Source organism: Gopherus flavomarginatus, chromosome 24 (genome assembly GCF_025201925.1).
Source record: "Gopherus flavomarginatus isolate rGopFla2 chromosome 24, rGopFla2.mat.asm, whole genome shotgun sequence".
Lineage (NCBI taxonomy): Eukaryota > Metazoa > Chordata > Testudines > Testudinidae > Gopherus > Gopherus flavomarginatus.
The window spans coordinates 7,249,699-7,274,302 of record NC_066640.1 but is presented as its reverse complement, the minus strand read 5'-3'; the positions used below and the strand labels follow the sequence as shown (position 1 = coordinate 7,274,302).

The 24,604-nt window shown below is 45.0% G+C and overlaps 1 protein-coding gene across 5 annotated transcripts in view; it reads right to left on the bottom strand.

The window, feature by feature from the left end:
* Window positions 1-7,118, bottom strand: part of MLLT1 (MLLT1 super elongation complex subunit) — a 51,035-nt gene extending 43,917 nt beyond the window's left edge. For all 5 annotated transcript variants that reach the window (XM_050934430.1, XM_050934432.1, XM_050934429.1 and 2 more), the window contains exons 1-2: window positions 7,008-7,118; window positions 1,635-1,815 (exon numbers count right to left, since the gene is read on the bottom strand). In XM_050934430.1, the coding sequence (XP_050790387.1) occupies window positions 1,635-1,815; window positions 7,008-7,019 (193 nt within the window). In that variant the 5' untranslated portion in view covers window positions 7,020-7,118. The remainder of the gene's footprint in view (window positions 1-1,634; window positions 1,816-7,007) is intronic.
* Window positions 7,119-24,604: the final 17,486 nt, after the last annotated feature.

Here is a 24,604-nt window from a genome sequence, read left to right as displayed (position 1 = left end):
ACTCCCCAAATAGGGGAAAAACGTCACTAACTAAATTATCTACTCTAAAACTACAATCTACAACTATATACAATTATCTACAACAAATGGACAGAAGTAACTCTTTTTGGGAAAACTAAGAGCACAAAGGAACAGGGATTCTGACTCAGGCCATGCAGCAGTAAGAGGGAACTGGAGAGAGGTCAACCCAGACAACCTATTCTACCCTAAGCTGCCAAGCAGGAGGGGAAACACTATGCACGTGGGGGTCAACGGACACCGCTACCAAACACTTCCAGACTCAGGCGCATGCCACACATGTGCACCCACATGTGGAATACCTATAGGGACTATCACTCAAAGAATTTAAAATTATTAGCTTGATTAGGAAATGGTAATTTCCTCAAACCTAACACCATTTCCACTTCTAAACTCTTACTTTATAGTAAGGATGCCAATAGATGTAACCCAACAATTCCCTGCATTCCCAACAATAAAAAAGCCAGTTTGAAATAAGGGTCAATAGACTTTATTTTAACTCTGGTTTCACATTAAAATCCTACCGTGAAATGATTTCAGATTTTTAGACTATTTGGCAGGCAGCCTTTTTTATTTTACTAAACTGTTTCTACAATATTTTAAAGTTGTTAAAATAACCTGTTAGCAGTGCAGTCCAGACCTTGCCAGCAATCTTGTGCTCCAGGTTAGAGAAAGAGTAATTTGCAACAACCCTTCAGGCCAATCTGGGAATCAGGGCTTTGGAGCGGAGCCCAGAGTTGGAGCGCAGAGCAGCTCCAGAGCAGTGGAGCTGCAGGTTTTTGCCTGGAGCTGGAGCGGGGCCCAGCTCCAGAGCCCTGCTAGGAATAGCATAGATGGACTGCAAAATCCCTCTATTCCAACCCCTCTTTGATGAAAAGCAGGTTGGCATGATGGCGAATCTTAATGCAAGTGTGAATCAAGAAAGGGAAAACAAACAAACTACCATTTTTTGTGCTGGGTGACACAGTAATCTGGTTAGGAAAGATGTATAGTCATCATAAAGATGTTTGTTATAAGGTAATTATGCTGGCTGACAAGGATCCCAGCACAGCAAACTGCAACTTTTATTCAAGTCTTTCTATAAATTTGTTTCTAGTTCAGCAGTCCAGTTTCCTACCATACATCAATTTTATTGCCACCAACTTGTGACAGACATCATCATTATATGTATTACCTGCACAGGTTTAAGACAGAACAATAACTTTTCAAGCTGTTTTTCACAGGATGAGAGTCTCACAAATAACCATGACAAGTATATACCCTTAAGACAGCTGCATAACCACCAGTGGCACTTCCCACCATGTAACATGACAGTCATTTGTCCCCATTCTCTTGGCATTAAGTGCTCTGAAAACACTCATATACTAATGCTTCAGTAACAAAAAAAAGAGGGAGGAAGCATTTCACCTTTGACCCTTTCATTAGAGGAAAGGTCACATTCTCTCTAATCTTTCTCAAACACAAGTGGCAAAGCTCAAGACTCAAGTGTATGCAATATGTGTTTTGTTTCTCCTTAAGAAAATGTTCCACAGAAACAACAGTGCAATGCCAGATCCAGACTGCATGACTATTCCCCAAAGAAAGGAGACTGCATGATTGTTAACATGCACACTCACCACGTTTGGGTTTAGGGAAGCTCTCATGTAGCCGAAAGACCACCTTCTCCACGAAGTGCTGGATGTCGCACTGTTCTGGGCCACGGACAAATACCATCCAGTCATGAGTAAACCCTTCAGTGGTGGGCTTTTTCCGGAGTTGGGCTCGGTGCCCCAGCTCCAGCTTCACTTGCACCGTGCACTGGAAAGAGAGAGAGAGAGAGAGAGAGAGAGAGAGATGTGGGACACTGGTCAATACAGGCCACATGCCATTGTATTACAGAGCTTTGAGATCTACAGACAGAAGGTGCTAATTATCAAAAGGACAAGAGGAAAATTAAGTGTATCACAATGAAACTAAGTTGCCACAGAAGATCATGGTGATTCTTTAAAACTAAATTGTGGTCAGTGAAAAAAGTGACTGTGAAAATGGTTCCTAACATCATAAATCTATTGTGTGTGCCTGAGTCACATCTAACTCTACAGAGTCAATACAGCTATAGAAGACAGATATATCAACTAAGCTGTAAGCTAAGTTCTGACTCCACAATCTTGGTCATTCAGGAAGACAGAGGCAGAACAACTGGACTCTCAGATCCCAACAGTTTACAGCATTTGCAGTTAGTAAAATAATCTTTAAAAGAACATTAGGCATTTGCTCACTGGGTTAGAATACTATGAAAGCCCATCAAAAATTTTACAGTACTGCTTTTTGACAGCACTTGGGTCAGGAAAGTTCCAGGACACAAGTATCATGTATTTTCATAGGAACTAGAATTTAGTAGCATTATAAGTTTCATATATTTGTTGATTTACATGTCCTACACGTACATGGACTTATGCAGACAATACACTATTGTGGGTTTGCTAGTAGAAGAATCGTGTAATTTACCAAAAAATGTAAGTATAATGTTCTGTGTATTTACCAAATAACTTATGTAACCTCTTTCAAAGAAAGGATCAGAAGACTCTTTAAGGGCAGGAACTGTGTTTTTGTATGTATTTGTAAAACACCCAGCACTATGGGGATCTAGTCCTCATTAAAGTTTCTGAAGTCTAGTCTAAATAATTTTAAACAGATAACACTAGAAAAAAAATGGGTATAGTGCCCCATACAAGCAGGAAAAAAGCCCACTACATAGAGTAAAAAAAAAAAACCCAGCTGAAATTAAATTAAGACGTATAGATTACTGCAGACAAGTTATAGCTGAAACAGTGGAAGGAGGTAGGCTGATGAAGGAGAGGGAGTTAAGTGTTAATTACACAAAAACTAAAGCACATCAAAAGGGTTCAGGAGAAATTTGAAGAGCCAGAGACTCACCTGAGAATACACGCCCTACACAAACTAATGTAGTTGCCAAGACCATCTGATCATTTTATTAAATTTAGTGTAAGATTAACCAAGTAGAAGTTCAAACCCACATGAAGGTTGGCAGTGCTTGGTTCTGATCCCCACTCAACTAAGATTTAGGAGGAATAAGGGATTTGATTTCACTTATAAATTGTGTATGTAACTTACTAGTCAAGTCTCAGATGGGCATTTTTAAGGAGAACGTTATTATTTGTATTACAGCTGCATGCAGGGGTCCCAAATGAGATCAGGGTATTTTCTCCATATGTGAAATGGTGATCTGAGAGTATGACAATAGTGATTTAGAGTGCCCAAACTTGACACATTTTGAAGGGGCTTGGTTTTCAGAAGGTGTTTTATCAGAAATTGCTGATTATCTAGATCAGGGGTGATCAAACTGTGGCTCACGGGCCACATGCAGCTCTTTCATCGTTAAAGTGAGGCTCGCAGAGCCCCCCCATGCTCCCACTCATTCTCCACCTACCAGACTTGTGGGGAGGGGCACTTCGGGACCTCTTCCTTGCAGTGCAGTGGTGGGGCTAAAGCTTCTGAGCCCCAGCTCTCGAACTTCTGAAGATTGTCATATGCAGCTTGGTGGGTCAGTAAGCTTCACCACCCCTGAGCTAGACCCTTTAAGGAGTCTTAATTAGAGCAGACAAAAATCAGAGAGTTTTCTGAAATCGTGGCCTAAGCTACTTGCTGAAGATCACACAGGAAATCAATAGCAGAGCCAGGAATTTAATTCTGATCTCCTGAGTCCCAGTCTAATAGCTCAACCAGAAAACCAACCTTCAAAATTGTTTCTCTAAGGCAAAAAGATTTTTACATTTTTCTTCCAAGCTATCATCTGCATCAAATACTTTCAGAGATCAGCAGTTCACACAACCACCATAAAACCCAGGAACCAGCTCTTCTAATTAACTGCTTAATCCATTCTACCAATGTCCGCCTCTTGAGTCACCTTCCTCTTAAAGTTATCTTGCTCGGTCATTTTCTTCTTCTGCACGTTGGGACCTGTCATTTCCATGGGCTGCACCTCAGTATTAAAGATGAAGGTGCTCTGTTGTCAGATATTTCTGTTTCCTAACAAATGCTTCCCTTTCTTTAGGCTTAAAAATCATGAAGGTCCAAGGGAAAAGGCAAACTGAGTTTTAATCAACACATGGAAACCTAGTACATGGTGATGCACCGTTGTGTAGATAGTCTACCTAAATTCTGACGTCCATGGGGGAAATCTCTTGAAAGCAAGTTTATTTCCCAGGATGTTCAAACAGGAATTCTTTTCAGCAGATTCATTTTACTCTGTAGCTTCAACTACACCTTAAATTTTGCTACTTCATTCAACACGCTCTACTTTTCAGGGAAGTATAAATGGCTATCAACTCTACGGAGGTTCCTCAGTTTCAGTGAGGAAGAAGTCCCATGCAGTTGTCAGCTAAAACTATATGGATGAGGGGAAAATTAAATATAGAAAAGAACTGCTTCAAGTGGGAATTATTCTCAGCATTCTCTTCAGGTCCAGTTAATAGCTGAAAGGAAATCCAAATAAAACCTCCCCATCTAAAATATTTGAATTTGCCCCATTTGAAATTATGGAGGAAGAGATTCCTCTCATGCCCCCAGGAAACAAAAAACCCTGTTCAACTGGTGATAGTGGGGATGAATATACACTACAATATTTTACTGAAAGTCTTCAATCCTCCCCTCTAGTTTTCTTTCGATGTACCAATCGTTTTCAAGTCATCAACTCTACCTATTCTCTCTTCCTTATGGATTATCAATCAAGCACTAACTGAGCCTCCCGTATGATTTCATAAGCCTGTACTTGTGCGGATATGTCACACTCCAGTCAAAAGACATACATGGGGACACAGAAAAAGACTAGGGAAAAATGATGATCTGAAAAACTTCTAGCCCTGACCTCCTATTTGGCCAAGCAAGATAATATATGTTCTGGGAATGCAGGGCTTCCCCCAATGTCCAGGGCCAGAAATAGCCCTGTTGATAACACTACCTCTTCTCCCTCTCCCCCCAATGTCTGACAAGAGGCAATAGCACTATTGCTGACATGACTTCCCCTCAAGCAGGCCTGAGTGAAGGAGAGTCGCAGGACAATAACCTTAATGCTGACACTGGTCCTCCCCCAAACTAATGCCTAGAGAAGGCAATGCAGTTGCTCTGCTCATTCATTGTGGGAGGGGGCAATATACAGAGCCCTGCTACTGATATTGTCCTTTCCTCATGTCTGAGTGAGGGAGCAACAGGTCTGCTGCTATCCATCATACTCCCCTTCCCATGTCTGGGTACCTTGTGAGCTGGCTATAGGCCAGCTGTATCATCCCCCTCATGTCTCTGAAGGGGCAGAGGGGCAACAACCCCACTGCTTCCCTTTCCCCAATTATGCCTGAGAGAGCAGGGGAAGGCAATAGCCCCCCACTATTGCCCCTGCCCCACCCATTACGCCTCTGAGGGGATGGAAGGAGACAATAACCCCGCTGGCCTTTTTTGTCCCCTTATGCCTTTGAAGGGGAAGGGAACAGCCCCTCTGTGTGCTCCCCCTTATGCTTCTGTGGAGACAAGAGGTAAACAGTCCCACTGCTGCCCCCCCATTATAACTCTGAGGGGATGGGAGGGCTCCTCCTCACTCCCATTATGCCATGGGGGGGCCACAAAAGCACTGCTGTCCCTCCTGTCCCCCCATTATGCCACTGGGTAGGAGAAGGGGGGGTGGCAATAGCCCTGCTACTGCTCATCCCATTACTCCTCTAGAGCAGGCAACAGCCCTACTGCCATTCCTCCTTCCTCCCATTATGGCTCTGAGGGGACCGGTCGGGGGGAGAACAGCCCTGCTGCTGCCCTTCTCTTTATGCTGCTGCCCTTCTCTTTATGCTGCTGCCCTTCTCTTTATGCCTCTGACGGGGCAACCAGAGCTTAATTTGTAATGAAAGAGATGCCAGGCCTCAAGCCATATTTTTACATTCATAACTGATGCAGCAAGCCCAGAGGTGCTGGGGCGCTGAACTGCCAAGCCAAAAAGTGCCAGGGCTTAGCCCTAGCAAGCCCGAGAACAAATTAAGCACTAGATGAGAGGGGTAACTACCCACTGCAGCCCCTCCCCCCTTTATGATTCTGAACGGGAGGGGCAACAACGCCACTGCTGCCCCGCTCCTGCCCCTCCCTCCCCATTATGACTCTGAGGGGATGGGGGGCCCACAGCCCCGCTGCTTCCCCTCCCCCTAAATATAACTCTGACGGGATGAGGGGATAACAGCCCGGCTGCTGCCCCTCCCCTCAATTATGACTCTGAGGGGGTGGGGGGGCCAACAGCCTGGCTGCTGCCCCTCCCCCCAATTATGACTCTGAGATGGGGGGGGAACAGCCCGGCTGCTGCCCCTCCCCCCAATTATGACTCGGGGGGGAACAGCCCGGCTGCTGCCCCTCCCCCCAATTATGACTCTGAGATGGGGGGGGGGAACAGCCCGGCTGCTGCCCCTCCCCCCAATTATGACTCGGGGGGGAAACAGCCCGGCTGCTGCCCCTCCCCCCAATTATGACTCGGGGGGGGAACAGCCCGGCTGCTGCCCCTCCCCCCAATTATGACTCGGGGGGGGAACAGCCCGGCTGCTGCCCCTCCCCCCAATTATGACTCGGGGGGGGGAACAGCCCGGCTGCTGCCCCTCCCCCCAATTATGACTCGGGGGGGGGAACAGCCCGGCTGCTGCCCCTCCCCCCAATTATGACTCGGGGGGGGGAACAGCCCGGCTGCTGCCCCTCCCCCCAATTATGACTCGGGGGGGGGAACAGCCCGGCTGCTGCCCCTCCCCCCAATTATGACTCGGGGGGGGGAACAGCCCGGCTGCTGCCCCTCCCCCCAATTATGACTCGGGGGGGGGAACAGCCCGGCTGCTGCCCCTCCCCCCAATTATGACTCGGGGGGGGAACAGCCCGGCTGCTGCCCCTCCCCCCATGCCGCTGAGGGGGCGAGGGGCCCATCGCCCCTTCACTCTCCCCGTGTCTGGGAAGCCGGACTTCCTCCTCCTCACCTGATTGTCCATGGCTGGGCCCGCTGCTTCCCCCCGCTCGGTCCCGGCCCCTCACGGCCCCGCCGCGGCCCCTCGCCTCATTGTGTGTCACTCACAGGCAGAGTCCCTGCCTCTCCCCCCTCCAGCCCGCCCCACGGAACCGGAAACAGACGCGCCCGGGACGGGCAGCCTCCGCCGCCAATGCGAGCTCAGCTCGCACCCAGGAGGCGGAGCTTCCGTCGGGAATCGCCAGCCCCCCTCTGCCGCCAGCTGACTGGCCGGCGCTGCGGCCAATAGGAGGCGGGCGGGGGCGTGGCCAGGCGGCGCATTGCCGGGGTCAGGCAGCAGGGGGACTGGAGGCAGCGTGGAGCTGAGGGGGCTGGGCCGGTTGTCGGGGCGGCAGCTCTCGTGGGGCCTGGGGCAGAGGGAGTCACTCGGGGCGGGCCCTGTGCGCCCACCCGCGGCTCCCATCGCACCACGGGTGCACCCCTTGGCTTGAAGTGGTTTCCATCCTGTGCAGGGTGGACAGCGATTTAATGGCTCTCAGCACCCCCCCCACTGCACCCATTGTCCCCCCCCGCCTGCCCCAGCCCTGCAGGGTCCCTGCTCCCAGCACTCCAGGGCAAGAGCAACAGCTCCCAAAATGAATCACCCCCCTTCAACCAGCTGGAGGCAGAGGCTCTCCAGAACACAGTGCCCCAGAAACAGCACAGCTCCCTACGTGTCCCACACGCTGGTCTCAGCATGGAGTGTGTCATCCTGAGCTAAACTGCCCTTCATCTTCCATGGAGAGGATGAGTCCAGTATGGGAAAGGGCAAGGTGCTGCTGATTAGCATGCATGGGAAAAATGGCGCAGAAAAGTTGATGGCACTTTTCAGTTGTACATCAAGAAGCCTTGGCAATGCAACATCATACGAAGTGACTCCTGCAGATTAGCCACGGGCCCAGCTGTGCTAGATGCAGCAGTTACTAGCCACCAGCCCAGCTGCGGTTGAGGCTCCTGAAAGGAACTGTTGTCTGTGGCATGCAATTCACTGAGAAAAGCTCCTCAGATGTGGTTCTCAGCGCAGCTGGTGAGTTTGAGTGTCATGTTTACAACCAAAAAAACCAAAAGTTTTTAATTTTTTAAAGCCTTGAAGACAAGTTATTTTCCTCAGTTGTGTAAGGCTCCAAGTAAGCCCCTGACTATGATCACATTTTGAAAGTTTGTTGAAGTCTGTAGGGGAACATACAAAAATACATGTTATCCATTAACATAGTATGTGTAGCCAACTCATAGGGAAGAGGCAGGGATGAAAATGAGGGTAAGTTAGTAACATCTGCAAAAAATTAACCAAGATCCTAAATTATTCTAGACACAGAAACAGTTTCATTAGCCTGATGTCAGATGTTTGCAGAGCAAAATGGACTAGAAGTGTTTAATTTCAGTTGTCAAAGTAACAGTAATGACTCCATCACTGTCCCCTGGTTTGAATTTCACTGCTAACTGCCACTCTTGGTTTTCCATGTATCCCTCTTCTAGGAACTGGGTCTGAAGACTGTCTCTCTGTTCTTCTCCATAGAGCTGCTTTTTATGGGAGGTTTCATTGATAGCTTTGATTGTGAACATCACTTCCATGCAGATAACTCCCAGCTCTACACTTCTCTTTTTCCTCTAGCCACCTGTCCTGACTGTTAGTTCCTAGTGTCATCATAAGGGCCTTAGTATCTACATGCTGCAAGGACCGAAGTCCGTTTTGGAAAAGAGTCGTCTTTTTCCCTTGTCTCAGGCTCCACTATTGATTTCTTAAACTTTGCTCCCCAAACAAGTCATTTGTGTCATTCTTTCTCTGGAACTGTTCATCCTACATCTTCCTTCTCTGTAAATTGTCAACTTCTCAGTTTTATCTGTATGTGAATATTATCAGGATACTTCTTTTCTTTGAGCCTGCTCCCGTCAAAAATATTTTAATTCCTTAATCTTTCTTTATCTCAAATATTGCCATTCTTTCTTTAACACTTTTCCTAAATTACCACCCTCTAAACTCCAGGGAGCCCACAATGCAATGGCCAGACTATTCTCTCACTTCAGAATGTGAGAGGGATTCTATCTCTCCTGTCTTTGATCACCTGCATCAACTTTGAATACGAGTTTCCCTTCTGGCTTTCAGTTGTTCCTGGACTCAGTGCTCACTACAACTCAGCCATTTTCTCTTCTGACCTTTTGCCCGGGACCTCTCTGGCTCATTTTATTAAAGACCTCTCTGTACTCTGCCCCAGGCCATTTTGAATTTTAAAAAAACATAGATCAAGGACTCAGTACAGAGCCAATCTAGCTAGCACAGTTAAAACTATTGCCATCTGAAATGACTGGAGAATGAGGAAGATTTCAGCAGAGAAAATGTATGTAGCACGTACAACATGAACATTCCCACATCTGAAGTGAGGTCTAAGGAGGTGATAAATTAATGAGTGGGGTGGTTCTCAATAAATTTTGGATTTTTTACATACTCTGATGCTTTGCTCCCATACTAGTCAGAAATCTATGCTTCAAAGCCAGGTCTGGGGGTAATAAATTGCATCCAGTCTTCTCCCTGGTAAAGTTTGTGTGCAAAATGATGGTGTTTTGAATAAATTCATACCAGAACATGAAAGCTAATGTTAGAGAGATGCACAGGTTGGGTTATAATAGTCAACTTTTGAGAGAGAAAATTTCTTCTTAAAGTATAGTTCTAATCTATGTAAAAATGGCACTGTGTTACTCCATAGAGCCTGTACTTCCGATTTGTATTTGTGGCTTTAGAGATTAAAATAAGGTTTTATTGATTTTTACTCCAGATAGCTCTATACGATCAGTGTAGCTAGGATCTTGTATTCTTTTAACATGGAGTGGCTAACGTGTATTAACTCGCCAATTAAAATCCTTGTGTATTTAAAACAAGTTGTAGTTTTAATATGTCTTAGCTGGTCAAGGTAAACTCTAGGTTTCTACAGACATCTCTCCACTGCTACAATGATCAGCACCCCCACAATGCACTCTTGAAGATCCAAGGGTCCTACTCATGCCTGTCACAACATGTTGTGTACCTCATCCAGTGCACTAAAAGCCCTGATAGCAACTGTCTGGGTGAAACCAGACAATCACTTCGCTCTAGAATGAACTTGCATAGCATAATGATAAAAGACAAAAACCGTATCACCTGTGGGTGAACACTTTTCACAAAGCGATCACTCAATCAGTCCTCATCCTCAAAGGAAACTTGCACCACACTCTCAAAAGATGAACCTGTGAGCTAAAATGAATGACTTTGCTAGACACTAAAAATTATGAACTGAATAAAGAATCTGAATTTATGGCTTTTTACAACAATCTATAACCCACTCCAAACCCTGCTCCCACCAGCTGCTTTTCCCTTCCTTCCTTTCCTCCCTATGACTGGAGGCGTACTAATGGGCCACTGGACCTTGACTGGTCCTTTGAAATATATAATAAAACTACTTATGCTAAACAATCTGTTCTACCTTGTATTTAGCTGTGACACTCTGAAGCCTGGTCTACACTACAGAGGTAGGTCAACATAAGGCAGCTTACGTTGACCTAACTGTGTTTACACTAAAATGTAGTTCCCACTGCCCACTACGCCAACTTAATAACTCCACCTCTGTGAGAGGCATAGTGCTTAGGTTGATGCAGTTAGGTCGATGCAGGGTCTGTGTAGACACTGCATTGCTTGCATCAACTGTTGGTGCCTTTCAGAAGCTGCCCCACACTGACAATTAAATTGGTACAAGCGGCCCTGGTGAGGACATGCACCACCAACATGAGGAGCGTAGTGTGGACATGCAAAAGCGATGTAATTACTGTGGTGGCTGTATGTCAACGTAACTTTAGGTCGACTTAATTTTGTTGTGTAGACTTCCCCTAAGTTAGTTCCCTAGCCTGAAGAAGAGCTCCATGTAAACTTGAAAACTTGTCTCTCTCGCCACCAGCAGTTGGTCCAATAAAAGATATTACCTTACCCACCTTGTCTTTCTTGTCTACACTAGGCATTTAAAACCAGTTGGTTAACTTGTGTTAGTTGACACATTAAAATACACCTTTTTTCCTCATGTAGGCATGGCTACTTTCTTGTGAACTGACTTTCTTGTGATCTGGAGTCACAGAACCCCATGAAGCCAGAGGCCGCGTAACTTTTCAGAGTAGAACTACATTTCAAGGGAAACCTTTAAAAATTCCCTTTGGGGAAATTTTGTGGTGCATTTAGAATTATATTCTACATCATTGAACAAGGGAAGTGGGCAGAACAATTTGCTACACAAATTCAAATTAATTACACTTTCTAGAATCTTTGTAGATTGGAAAATGCATGAGTATTTTGATAAGATAGTGCTAAGAAAGATATGAGAGACCCTTCTCACCTAGGTCCTGATCCAAGTCCCACTGAAATTAATTTGACAGTCTTTCCTTTAACTTCCAGGGGACTTAGCTCAGGCCCTTTTGGAGGAGCGTAAGAGAGGAAAGGATCCTTGCCAAAACCAACCAATCCTTAATGTGGGATCAAGTCCAAAAACTGCATGCTGAAGAAGGAAAATACACGTCATTTGAGGATAGCTAGAATGATCTGACATCAAGTAATGGTCACATAATGCTCATGCCATGAGAATGACAAAATAGATCAGAGGGCAGGAAAAGACAAAAATCATAGCTGAGTATGAAAGAAAAGGAGCTAGCGAGCCTCATTATTTACCTATAGTCTCTAAAATATTCCCAGTATGACAGTGGGAACACAACATCTTCCCTGTAGTTGTTTATTTAAAGGAGCATTGTCAACATGTTTAGGTTCCAAAATATGCCTGCAAAAATCTAACATTACTCCTTCAGTGTAACTAATGTGCATAATCTCCCCTCTCCCTCAACAGAAGCTGCAGAGCGTGAGGTTCGCCATGTTTCTCCTGCAACACATGGGGTAAGTTTACATTACTACAGTCAGAAGTGCGACTACAACTTGACGTACCTGTACTAGCTTTAATCTAGCTAGCATTGCTGAAACTATCATGAAGATGCAACAGCTCAGGCTTCCGCATGGGCTGTACAAGCCTGTCCAGGACCCTGGGTACTCATTTGCATTGCTAGGCTGCAAAGGGTGTAACCATGCCTTCACTGCTATTTTTAGCTGTTCTAGCTAGATGAAAGCTAGCATGAGTATGCCTACTCAAGCCAATCACACCTTCAGTTGCAATGTAGATATACCCATGGTTACAGCAGCACAATGATTTGTCACAGGCGACAGGAGTACATTGCAGAAGTGGGAGAGAATGGAAAATATGAAGAAAATTATGGGGATTTTGCAGAGATTTTCCTCAGTTTTTGCTGACATTGCTCCTGATTAGGAGGAATTATTTGCCTTTCTGAGGTACATTCACCCTTATATTGCAGTCGAATGATAAAGCATGTAGCTAGGACTAGTAGAGAATCTATCAGTCTATCTGTTTTTAGGTTCTGTACATCTACCTACCACTGTAGTTTATGAGCACCTCCCACATAAAATAGATTGGCAATAGCAAAATCCAGTGTGGCCTTCTTGGAGCCTCTGGCACACCAATTATGGATTATAGAAATCTTTCTGCGTGGGGAGGGAAGGGTGGAGATTTCTGGTAGGGGAAGTGAGGTGGCTGATGTTGTAAATACCATTCTGGTTATGATAGAAAAACTTTATCAAAAAGGAAAATTGTCCAGCATTTCCTTCAGGTGCTCAGATTCTGGTTGAATCTGATCTCCTCTGGAAGTTCATTCCATAGCTGGATTCCCTCAACCAAGAATACTTTGTAGAGTAGAATGGGAAACAATTTTCCATCCTGTGAGAGTTTTCAAGATTTTGAAATGTTTCGTGTCTCAAAATAGGACAAAATGTCCAAATCTAAAAAATATCGATGAACCAATAATCTGAAAAATGTTGGAACTGATCAATCAAAACATTTCTTTTGGTAAATTTTTGAAAAATTGTATTTGTACCTTTTAAAATATAAATTCAGATTTCAAAACAAAAAGTCATTTGAAATAAAAAAAATGATTTCCCCTCCCCCTAAAATGTCAGAATGTGATGTTTCAACAATCTTGACTCTTTTTTTTTCTTCAAAAACTGTTCAATTTGAGAGATTCGTCAAAACTGACCTCTTCTCTTAAACATTTTTGGTTCCAACAAGTCAACATTTTCTGATATAAAACCATTTCACCGGGACATTCCTGACCAGCTCAAGTCCTCAGTGTTTCGTTCTGCATTGTCTCAGAGAAGCATAACTGCCTTGATGATTCATAGATTGAAATATGGTCTCTAATGAAGCTTGAACCTGATCCATTAATTGTTTTGGAGATTAGGATTTAAACTGGCAGCAGCAGAAGGAGCCAGTGGTAGGACTGGAGCAAAGGCTAAATGAGTTCATAGAGCTGGAGCAAAAGCTTACTGTGTTCAGCCTAAGCCACCAAAGGAGGTGAGCAACTCCGTTTATATCAGCTGTAGTCTCTGCAGAGGTTTCACAGTCAGTTTGAGATACACCACTATACAGCAGTTTCATTTATGAAGAGCAAGAGAATACTTCATTTTGTTGAAACTGTAGGGGAGTTTAGGAGGTTGAAAGCAGTTACCCAAATTAGAATTTGGCCAGGACAATATGATTAACCCCCCTTACTCTTGTGAAAAATATCTGAAGATGTTAAGTGACCACAAAGGAAGCTCTCCTTTGAATGCATCTTCATTATTTCGTTACAAAAAGAAAGCAGGATTCTAAATGATTGTATGCTGCAGTTATGACCACATAAATGAACTGACAACATATCTATCTATCTATCTTAGAGTTTTATATGGCCTCCTATCATCATAGTATCTGAGCATCTTCCATGTAAAATCAATAGCAATAGATAAGTCCCTAGTGGACTTCATGGACTCTGTAGCTCCTCCTGCCTTTTTGAGGTAAAAACACTGCTTGAAGTGGTTTGTGATGGGTACTTCTGTTTTATTTTGTTTTTTTTTTTGTTTGGTTGTTATAGGGTTTTTCTGGGGAGGGGGCGTTGTGGGACATCAGCATTGTGAGTGACGTGGTGGAAATGTGTTTTTCAAGACGAAGGTTTTATGGCATTTCCTAACAGTGGTTAACCTCCATATTCGCTTGATTTCTGGAAGTTTGTTCCACAGCCTCATCCCCTTGACTGTCCCCTGCTCTCATGTACTTCGTCCTTGGGTCTGTGATCCCCATTGTCCCAGGAGAGTGTAACTGTCTCGGTCCAAAGATCAAAATTCGATCTATAATGTGCTTGATCCGGGAATCATGTTGAATATTAGGACCAAGGCCTTGAACTGGCCTCAGTTGAATTGATATCTTAATACTGGAAGTTTCCACTGTGGCCGTACTGTAGATAGAGGCAGATACACCAAATGGACTACAGAATGTGTCTGTTGGCTCACTGTATAATATACATCACTTATAAATTAGTATCACATACTAAGTAGGTGTGTATGGAAAAGGGACAAATTCTACCTTCTGTTAAAAGGTTGTAAATCTGGACTAATTCCAGGTTTATCACAGAATTCCATGGTGGAAGAGGGCAGAATTTAGCCCAAAGTTTATACTAAATTGAGCTTTCAAAATGTGTTTGTTATTCATTGTTGTTCTTATTGCAAAGCTTGCTCTACCACTTACATGTAGTGACATCTGAAAACCATAACAAATCTACATAATATGCGAACTCATTACATGTTCATAATATAGAACAACGTGAACGCTTAGGCCTTGTCTAGACTGGAGAGATCAATTGAACTGTTCTTCATCCAGCAGGATGTGCCTGTCACACATACTAATTTGCTACAGTTGACTTTTCACTTGTTACCAAGTCTGTTCAAGTTATCCTGATATCTTGTAGGGGTAAGCCTTAACTGGAATTAGCTCAATCAACTGTTTGCTTGTGTGAATCCACCTCACTACTGTGCTAACACAATAAAATAGAAATAGTCCTCCCACTGCTGTCCCACAGTACACCAGTGACTGCAAAAATGGCTTGGTCACCTTTCTGCACTCTACTGTCCAGGGATCAGTTTGGCCGGAAGTCATCTACCATACCAGTAGCACTGGACACTGTGTGAAGTTCATTTGTGAGCATAGTGAGCAACTTCTGGATACAGAGCTGTTTTTTGCAACAAGAATTTATGGAAATTCCTTAACTCCTCCTCCCCACAGAGTTCCTTTGAGTAGCCCTGGTTCTATCTCACAATACTGAGCACAAATTGCCCAGAAGTTAGAAGACATAGCACCATGCTAGTGAACAGTGCTAAGAATTCTGGGATACAGACCCAGAGAGCAACGTACCACAATCAGGGTAGCCCAGTGCTAGTGTGGATGCATCACTAAGAATGTAAATACACTCAACTGGAATTTAAGATTTTAAGTATTCTGTATAGGATTTATACCACACTTGTCACCATCATATCTGAGAGTGTCTCTTCACAGCATAGTTAACTCAAGTTGTAACGCTAGTGTTACCCCTAATTCAACTCTAACCTACGCGCACAAAATTCTCACTCAAGTTAAGTGGCGTGTTAAGCTTGAGCTAGGTACCCTGTTGAGGGTAGGGGTCAGGGATGGGGTCGAAGCTGAAACGAGGAAGCTAGTAATGCTATGGGGATGCAACAATTTATCAGTGCCTAATTCGATCACTCTGTGCTGCTAATCAAATCACTGTGTAAATCCAGTGTTGTTTTGAACACTAAGGACTTGTCTTCATGTACAGTGCATAATTGACATAATTAAGGCACCTCCCCGAGAGGCGATAGGTATGTCGATGAGAGGAGCTCTCCTGTCGACATAGGGCTGCCTCCAAGGGGGGTAAGGTTGGTATAACTATGTCGCTCAGGGGCGTGGATTTCTCACACCCCTGAGTGATGTAGTTACACAAATATAGGTCTGTGATGTAGACCTGGCCTGACTCGAGCTAGCTATTGCAGTGAAGACATACCCTGAGTGCCTGCCAGCAGTGCATTAAGCAATACAACCAACATCTGCCAAATGTTGTTTGTTCTCTGCTCATGAGGTTAAACCAGATGATTTTTGTAATATAGACAAGACCTGTATGTTAAAAACATACTTAGTACATTACCTGAAAGACAGCCCTGATTTAACATCCCTTAGCACTGTTCCTAAGGCATTAGATCAGCACTGACTCAGGCTGGATCTATACCTAAAACTTAGATCCACCAAGCTACATTGCTCAGGGGACGTAGTAGTATCTGTAGTGTAGATATAGCCTCAGAGAAAACAGCGTTACCAACATTAGTTCCTCTGATACCTGCCTGCTCTTTGGAGGTCTTCATTGATGTGCTTATCCCTTCATGCTTTCTGAGATTTGAAAAGATCACAAAGGTGGAATGCTTGCATGAGTAAATGGGAGTGCATAAGGAATTTAATGTGCACAAAGTGTTGGGGAAGGCATAGCTAGTAGACAAATCAGACCTCTCAATGATTCTAAATTTATGGGGATGTCCCACATTAGTGGGCTGTCAGCTGAATGTCTCAGCTTCCAAGACAACCATGGGCTGAGCTCCTGTTTCTTTATATTAATTCCAGCAACTTCTGGGTTTTGCAGTGGGTGATGCAAATCCAATTAGCTTCTTTCTTTTGGGGGCTGTATTCTGGCAGAGAGTTGCTATTTTGCCGTCATCTACAGCAGATCCAGTGCCCATGGATAAGAAATAGGCCTAATTTGCATATTCATATATGCAGATTCAGTGTGGTAGATCTCCTTTATTCTTGTTTAGGTTTTTTCTTTCTGAGATTCTATTTCTGAAATCCTTGACTTGGGCCTTGCCCACAATAGAGAATTTTACAAAATAATGCCCACTGGTTCTACCACTAGGGTTAAAACTGGTGGGTGATAATGTAGCCAAGCAGGTCACTATGGTTCTCATTGGTACTACCATCGGATAAACCGGTGTTAGGACTAGTCCAGGAGGGATATTTTTTGAAAAAATCTCTCATGTAAACACTTCCTCAATGTTCATGTGTAAGTGGAAAAGGGAATAATAAAATATCAGGGTTGGAAGGGACCTCAGGAGGTCTAGTCCAGCGCCCAGCTCAAAGCAGGACCAATCCCCAACTAAATCATCCCCGCCAAGGCTTTGTCAAGCCTGACCTTAAAAACCCCTAAGGAAGGAGATTCCACCACCTCCCTAGGTAACCGGATGGAGAAGAGCAACTGGATCACTTTGTTCGATGCAAGTGGAGAGATACCAAGGACAGACTAATCTCCAGCCCTTCCTGGGAGGGTGCAAAAGGGACATCAAACAAACCCTCTCTGACCCCTACAGATGCACAAGCCTGGACCAGATATACCCCCATAGCATCAGCTAAGTCTTGCTATCCTGGGAGCTTTCAGGCTTGTGTCTGATGCCAGTGGTAGGGAAACACTTCTGCGTCGAAGGGGGAAGTGAGTCCAGATGCGTTGGTGGAGAGTCTGGGAGTATCAGGCTAGCAGAGTGCAAGCTATGCTCAGTTACCCCACTCTTCTGGGCAGCCAGCTGGCTATCAGGCACTGAACCCCTCACTTCTGTCACCCCCTCACTCAGCTCAAAGGCTTCTTTACCTGAGCCCCTTGAGAGCATGTGCCTGGATCTGTTTGAAAGAGGAAACTGGAGAGCAGATGCCAAAGCTGAGTCCAGGAGGTTCTTCACACTCCCCGGCCCACCGCCCCCCACCTACCATAATACCTTCAGGCCCCAATATGGGAAACCTTAATTCTGGTAATTCCAAACTTTGGAGTGACTGATTTTGAAACCTATATAAAATCCAGCCATTCGTCTAATCCCTGTTCTCTTTGTCACACCCATGGAGATACACTGATCATTATCAGTATTACTGTTGTGTTATTACTTTATTTGATTCTTTGAGGATGTGCATGAAACGCTAAGAGGAGTGTGTTTTATGCTCTGAGCTGAAGGTGCCAGACTTCATTGTCATTCTGTGCTTTGGTGAGTGAGAGTTCTGTCGTTGTGGTCTGGCCTGCAAGAAAAACTATCTCGTGTACTCACGAGTGTCAGATAACATTTGCCGTTTCTGTAGAACATGGCTGATGTGGAAAGTAGTGACCCTGAAGAGGATGCTCTTTAATAGCTTGAACCAGTTCCCTGCAAGAGCTTTGAAGATTAAGACACGGATCTTGCATCTAACTTGGTATTCACTGGGGAGCCATTTTGTTTCTCATGCAGCCTAGTGGATAGAACGCTGATCTGGGGCTCAGAAGAGCTGGATTTTGTTCCTGGCTCTGCTATTGGTCTGATGGGTCATAGAACCATAGACTATCAGGGTTGGAAGGGGCTTAAGGAGGCCATCTAGTCCAACCCCCTGCTCAAAGCAGGACCAATCCCCAAACGGATTTTTACCCCAGTTCCCTAAATGGCCCCCTTAAGGATTGAACTCACAACTCTGGGTTTAGCAGGCCAGTGCTCAAACCACTGAGCTATTCCTCCCCACGAAGGGTCACCTTAGGCAAGTCACTTCACCTCTCTGTGCTTCAGTTTCCCATCTATAAAATGGGTATAATGATGCTTACCTCCTTTTTCAGCGCTTTTAAATCTACTGATGTAAAGTGCTATATAAGAGCTAGGTATTATTGATGAAGAACTTCAAAAATAGCAGAATTGCATCTGAACCAGAGAGTCTCTGGTTTGTATATTTATAGATACAGATATTGATTTCCCAAACACAGTAACTAACAAGGACTCAACATTCTTCTCTTGGCGCATGTGATTGCTGGGTGGTATTGCTAGTAATGATATCACATCCTCCTCTTACACACTTAGCAAATATTTTGAACCCCAGGTCAAGAAATTATTCAGTTACTGTGGGCAGAGTGAGGGGCTGTGTGCTGCTTTGGTTCATGCCACGGTCTTCAATGAAGGACACTATCTCCAGGGAACACTTCCATGTTGGTTGCCAGAGAAAAGATTGTTACTACCCTTTGTTCTGAGAAAGAAAACAACGGGCAGCATGAAGAAATTTTGGTTCTGCAGCTATATATCCTTCTGATGTTCTAGTACTTCTTAGTGTATGCGCAGTGTGCCTCAGGTGGCATGTGACCAGGATTCATCACTGAATTTGGTCCACTGATTTGATCATTAACTTCCCTGGCCCAGGCCAGGTACTGACGGGGAGTGTGACGTGAGCACTGATCCATACCCTCTATTATAGTACTAATACTCAGGGACTCCCGGTATGTTGATGTATATCGTGATCCCGACAATGCATGATATCTTATTAGTTCTTAAAAACTAATCAGCTGCTTATTCCCAGCAATATATTTTTTCTTCTCTCAGGAATTACTGTTTAAAATGAAGTGCAATGCCTCTTCTTCACCCCCACTATTCACAGCACATATTTAACTGCAGCACACAGGATAGTGAAGGCCCAGATTGTTAATAGCCAAGAAATTGGATTGCCAAAAAGATATCTTAGCAACTATGAGCTGCATCTGGGAAAAATTACTGACAGCTTGAAAATTCTTCTAGAACCTTGATTAGTGAGGGACTCAGTAGGAAAAAACCCCACTGTCAGATAGTTAGCTTAACTAAGTTCTTTTGTGGTAGAGAAAAATCTAAATTATAGTGTATATCAACTGAAAAATGCAAAAGGCGTTAAAAGCGCAATCACCCTCCTTGCCAGAAGGATGAGAGAAATTTTTCTTAGTAAGTAGGAACACAATGGAATTTATTTTCTTCTTTCAGTATATTTAGTGCTGATGAAAAGAACCAGATGAACAGTCATGAATACGACATGTCTCTAGCAGATGCAGCACAGGCAGTGCAAGTATCCTCAGGCTGCCCTGCTAACGTGCTTGAATTAGAGGGACCAGCTTTATGGCCAGGAAAGGCATACCATCCGTTTTCCACTTCTGTTCAGTCCTTCACCTCTCTGCTCGAGACTGCTCGTGAGAAGTCCATTAAGACCGAAGGTGAGGCTGGTTTTATAAAGTGACCATTTGTCCATTGGGATCTAAACCGAGACCCACCCAACTCCTGTTGCACAGACTGTTGAACAGGCTCCGAAGGTAATCACTTTTGGTCACACTCTACAGATTTATGCTGGATTTGAACTAGTGATGGAAAGGCTCCTTCTATTATCAGTCCCTTGAGCCATCCAGATCCTCCACAACGAACATTTTACTTGACGTACGCATCTAATACTGAACTGATATCTTGGCAGGATTGCATGATGGACAGCAAATCCTGCCATGGAAAGGCCTAATCACATGACTTGCACTTGGCAGCTTATGCAGTTCTGATGCAATGGGAGGGTGAGAGCGTACTGAAGAAACCACCATCTGCTCTACAGGTGCCTCCTTCTGGCTGATCCATGGGCTAGCTCTGATGACAGTCTCACTGGAAGCTGCTCAATTGCAATATCAGACTGATGCAACCTTTAAGCACTATGTTTGTTGCTGACAATTCACCTAAAAAAAGGCTTTCCCTGATAACATATAAGCCAATCAAACATTTTAACAGAAAAACAAGGTCACAGAAAGTAGGATATTACTTTCTATGGAGAGCGTACTACCCTACCTCCTAAAGACAGTGACCAGCAGTTTCGGGCAGGGGAATCAGACTAGTGCTGAGAACTCTGCCCACGGTGAACTGCTCACATGGATCAAAGAGGTACAGTGTCCAAAAGAGGAGGTTTATTTCACCCCTTTTGAATCAGCCCCTGAAAAAAGCCAATACAAAAATATACTGCCCTGGAGTATAACATCTCCACAGGGCTACCCAGAGGGGGGGGCAAGTGGGGCAATTTGCCCCGGGCCCTGCAGAGGCCCCCACGAGAGTTTTTTGGGGCCCCTGGAGCGGGGTCCTTCACTCACTCCAGGGGCCCCGGAAAACTCTCACGGGGCCCAGGCCCCTGGAGCTTCTTCCACTCCGGGTCTTCGGCGGCAATTCGGCTGCAGGGGGTCCTTTCACTCCGGGACCCACCGCTGAAATGCCCCGAAGCCCCGCGGCAGGGGTCCTTCCGCCCCAGGGCCCGCCGCCAAAGTGCCAGGTCTTCAGCAGCAATTCAGCAGCGGAGGTCCCCCGCCGCCAAAGACCCCAGGCCCCCTGAATCCTCTGGGCGGCCCTGCATCTCCATGGCTATTGCACTTATAGTGACTGATGTTTCCCTGTATCCTGGAGTGTAGCTGACCATGGCATACATGCTTGCTGGTGTTTCAGAAGGTCTCAGACAGCTTTGTGTTGGTGGTCCTCACGCTGGCTGATGTTTCTGATGCCCCAAGCCTTAGTGTCCGAGTTGCTGGGGGGAGGGAGATGGACTGGGATGGTGGTGGTGGGGTCTGATTTATCAAGGGTCCTCATGGTGACTGTCATTTCTGATACCTTTGGAGAGCCAGCATGGCAATTGGATACTCTCAGCCCTCACAGAGGACTGAACTTGTGAGGTTCCCAGGTGTCAGTGCAGCATTGCAGTGACCACAGACTTCAGAATTACTGGAATTTCTGGGGTGCCTGAATCCCAGTATGGCAGCTAGATGCTGTAGCTCTGACTGTAACTGCTGCTTCCAATGTTACAGACCCGAATAACGGCATCTTAGTGCTTGTGTTTCTAACAGTGACTGCTGTCTCTGGTGCCTTGGAATCCAGTGCAGCAGCATAGAACCACATCTCTCTAGGTTTTGGTGGGCCATAAAGTGTAGGACATATGTGATGGCTGCCATACCAGAGGTTGAACCAGAGGCCTCTAGAGATATAAACTCGAGCTGCTGTTGTTTGAACTACTGAGCCAGATCTCCCTACTTAGAGCTATAACACCCAAGTGTAAAACATACTTACCAGTGGGGTGTATGTATTTCTTATACATCACAAATATTTGATATAGATGGAGGATACGATCAATTTAGCCATATTTCATGCCTTTAAAATACATTCTGTAAACATCACAAATGCTGGCCAGATTCATTCTGGTGCCCCTTTATTTTTATATGCAGTCACATATCCTTTAAATATATGTGCGAAATGTGTCATGAAACATCTGACGTATGTGGAAAATATATTACTGTACTGTATGGGCAGTCCACTGGATCACTTGTCAACAGCTCAGAAGTGGTGAGTATTTGCATATAATTGTGTGTATGCTGCAATATAATGATGCCATAATAGGGACATCAAGGTGCATGGCCACAAAAAGCCACTGCATCTGTTGGTCAGCAGTGAACAAAGTGATTTTAGCAACTAACAGCTAGATTATTTAATGTTTGCAGATTATGATCTATCCTCTTTTTTTACTTTGGTTCCTCATTAGGCTGCAGGTCTTGGGGTCCATACAAATCGCTGACTGAAAATGAGCAACAGAAACGCCAGGAGTGAGAATTCTTCTTATGGCATGTTGCTTTTGGATCAATATAAAATATTGATCATAAGAAGTGAACCTAATCTAAAAAGGAGGCCCATATTCCTAGTTGTGTAAAGTCTGTGAAAATGAATTTTAAGAGACAGTTTTTTCTCTTGTTTACACCAGCATACGGTTGAAATGATACTGCACCACTCTTCCTGACATTGGGAGTCAGTGAGTGCAAACCTGCCCCCCATTTCACCAGGGCAGATCTGATGCTAGAGCTTTCCTTCTGCTCTCAAGGGCCTCAGGTGGAGGGTGGATGGGGGGAATTTTAATTAACTGTCTGCCTCTGCATCATCCCTTGTTCCTAAATTATTTTTCTCCCTGTGTCCTGCCCCTCACAGGGGAGCTGAGTTCGGAGTCTGAAATTATCTTCCAGATTCCATCAAATGTTTCTGCCTGTCATCTTCCTGTAGTGTGACCCCAGGCCTAGAAGGAGGAGTCAGGAAGTAAGGGGAAGGAAATCCCATGTGAAGGACTGAGATAGAGGCAGGGTTAGATGTACCCAAGTGACCCTGGGACCCATATTTTTGTTTCAGTTTTCACCAAAAAGATAGCAGTGATCAGATGACTAATGTAGTGAACGTCTGTGAAAATGGGGTAAGAGCTGAGGCTAAAATAGGGAAAGAACAAGTTAAGAATTACTTTGACAAGTTAGATGTCTTCAAGTTGGCAGCGCCTGGTGCAATACATCCTAGAATACTTAAGAAACTGGCTGAAGAGATCTCTGAGCCATTAGCGATTATCTTTGAGGACTTTTGGAGAATGAGAGATATCCCAGAGGACTGGAAAAGGGCAAGTATAGTGCTGATCTGGAAAAAGGGGAATAATAGACCAGCCAGCCTAACTTCAGTACTCAGAAAGATAATAGAGGAAATAATCAGTTTGTAAGCACCTAGAAGATAATATGGTGATAAGTAACAGTCAATATGGTTTTGTCAAGAACAGATCATGTCAAACCAACCTAATATCCTTATTTGACAGGGTAACAAGCCTTGTCAATAGGGGGGAAGCAGTAGATGTGATATATCTTGACTTTAGTAAGGCTTTTGATGCTGTCTCACAAGATTTTTCAGAAACAAACTAGGGAAATGTAGCTTAGACAAACCTACTATAAGGTGGGTGCACCAGTGGTTAGAAAACCATATTCAGAGGGTAGTTATTAATGATTCACAGTCTACTGGAAGGACATATCTAGTGGTGTCTGAAAGACATCTGTGCTGGGACAGGTTCTATTCGATATCTTCATAAATGGTTTGGATAATGGCATGGAGAGTACACTTATAAAATTTGAGGACGATAGGCTGGAAGGGGTTGCAAGCACTTTGGAGGACAGAATTCGAATTCAAAATGATGTAAGCAGAGTCAGGATAAGCTCTACCCTGACATCTGGTGGAAAGAATGTGAGAGAGTGTATTTGCATAGGCATGCCCACCCTATCCCAGACTGCCAAGCTGTGGGACTGCTTGGTGACAAATTGCTCACCCTCAGTTGGGTGGTACTGGCTAGACATGGGTTCCAAAACCCAGAGAATGGAGAGAGAGGCTGGGGACAGGTATCTGTGCCTGGTGGTGCAGTCTCCTTGTGGAGCCAGAAGCACCAGTTGCACCCCCTCCTCTCTCCACTGTGGAATGTCAGAGTTGTTTTTTTATTCCCTTAAGAATTTAATTACAGGTTACTGAGCTGAAATCACTTTGGGCTAATGGTGCACTAGCACTGGGGCTCCCCTACTATGAGCTGGAATCACTAAGAGCTGAAAATCACTAAAGAGCTAAAATCACTGAGCTGAGAGCACTGAGTACTGTGCTAACTAGTGGGGAGCCCAAAGCTATACTGTGGAACAGAGCTGCTGGCGGAGTGGAGCAGTTTGTGGGGACGGCTGGAGCGGATCACGGGACAGCTGGTGGCAGCGGAGCGACTGGCAGAGCGGAGTAGCTGTGAGCGGCCTGTAGAGCTGAGCAGTTTGCAGGGACAACTGGAGCAGCTCACAGGACAGCTGGTGGAGCAGAGCAGCTGGCGGAGCGGAGCAGTTTCTGAGGACGGCTGGAGGAGCAGAGTGGAGCGGCTGGTAAAGCGGAGCAGTTCGTGGAGAAGGCGGGAGCAGAATCCACGGAGAGGCAGGGCAGTTGGCCCCGGACCACGTAAGGTGCCCCTTTCTACCAGGCTGTGGGGGGAGACCTGCAGATAGACTCTCGAACTTTGGGCTGCACTGACCCAGGAC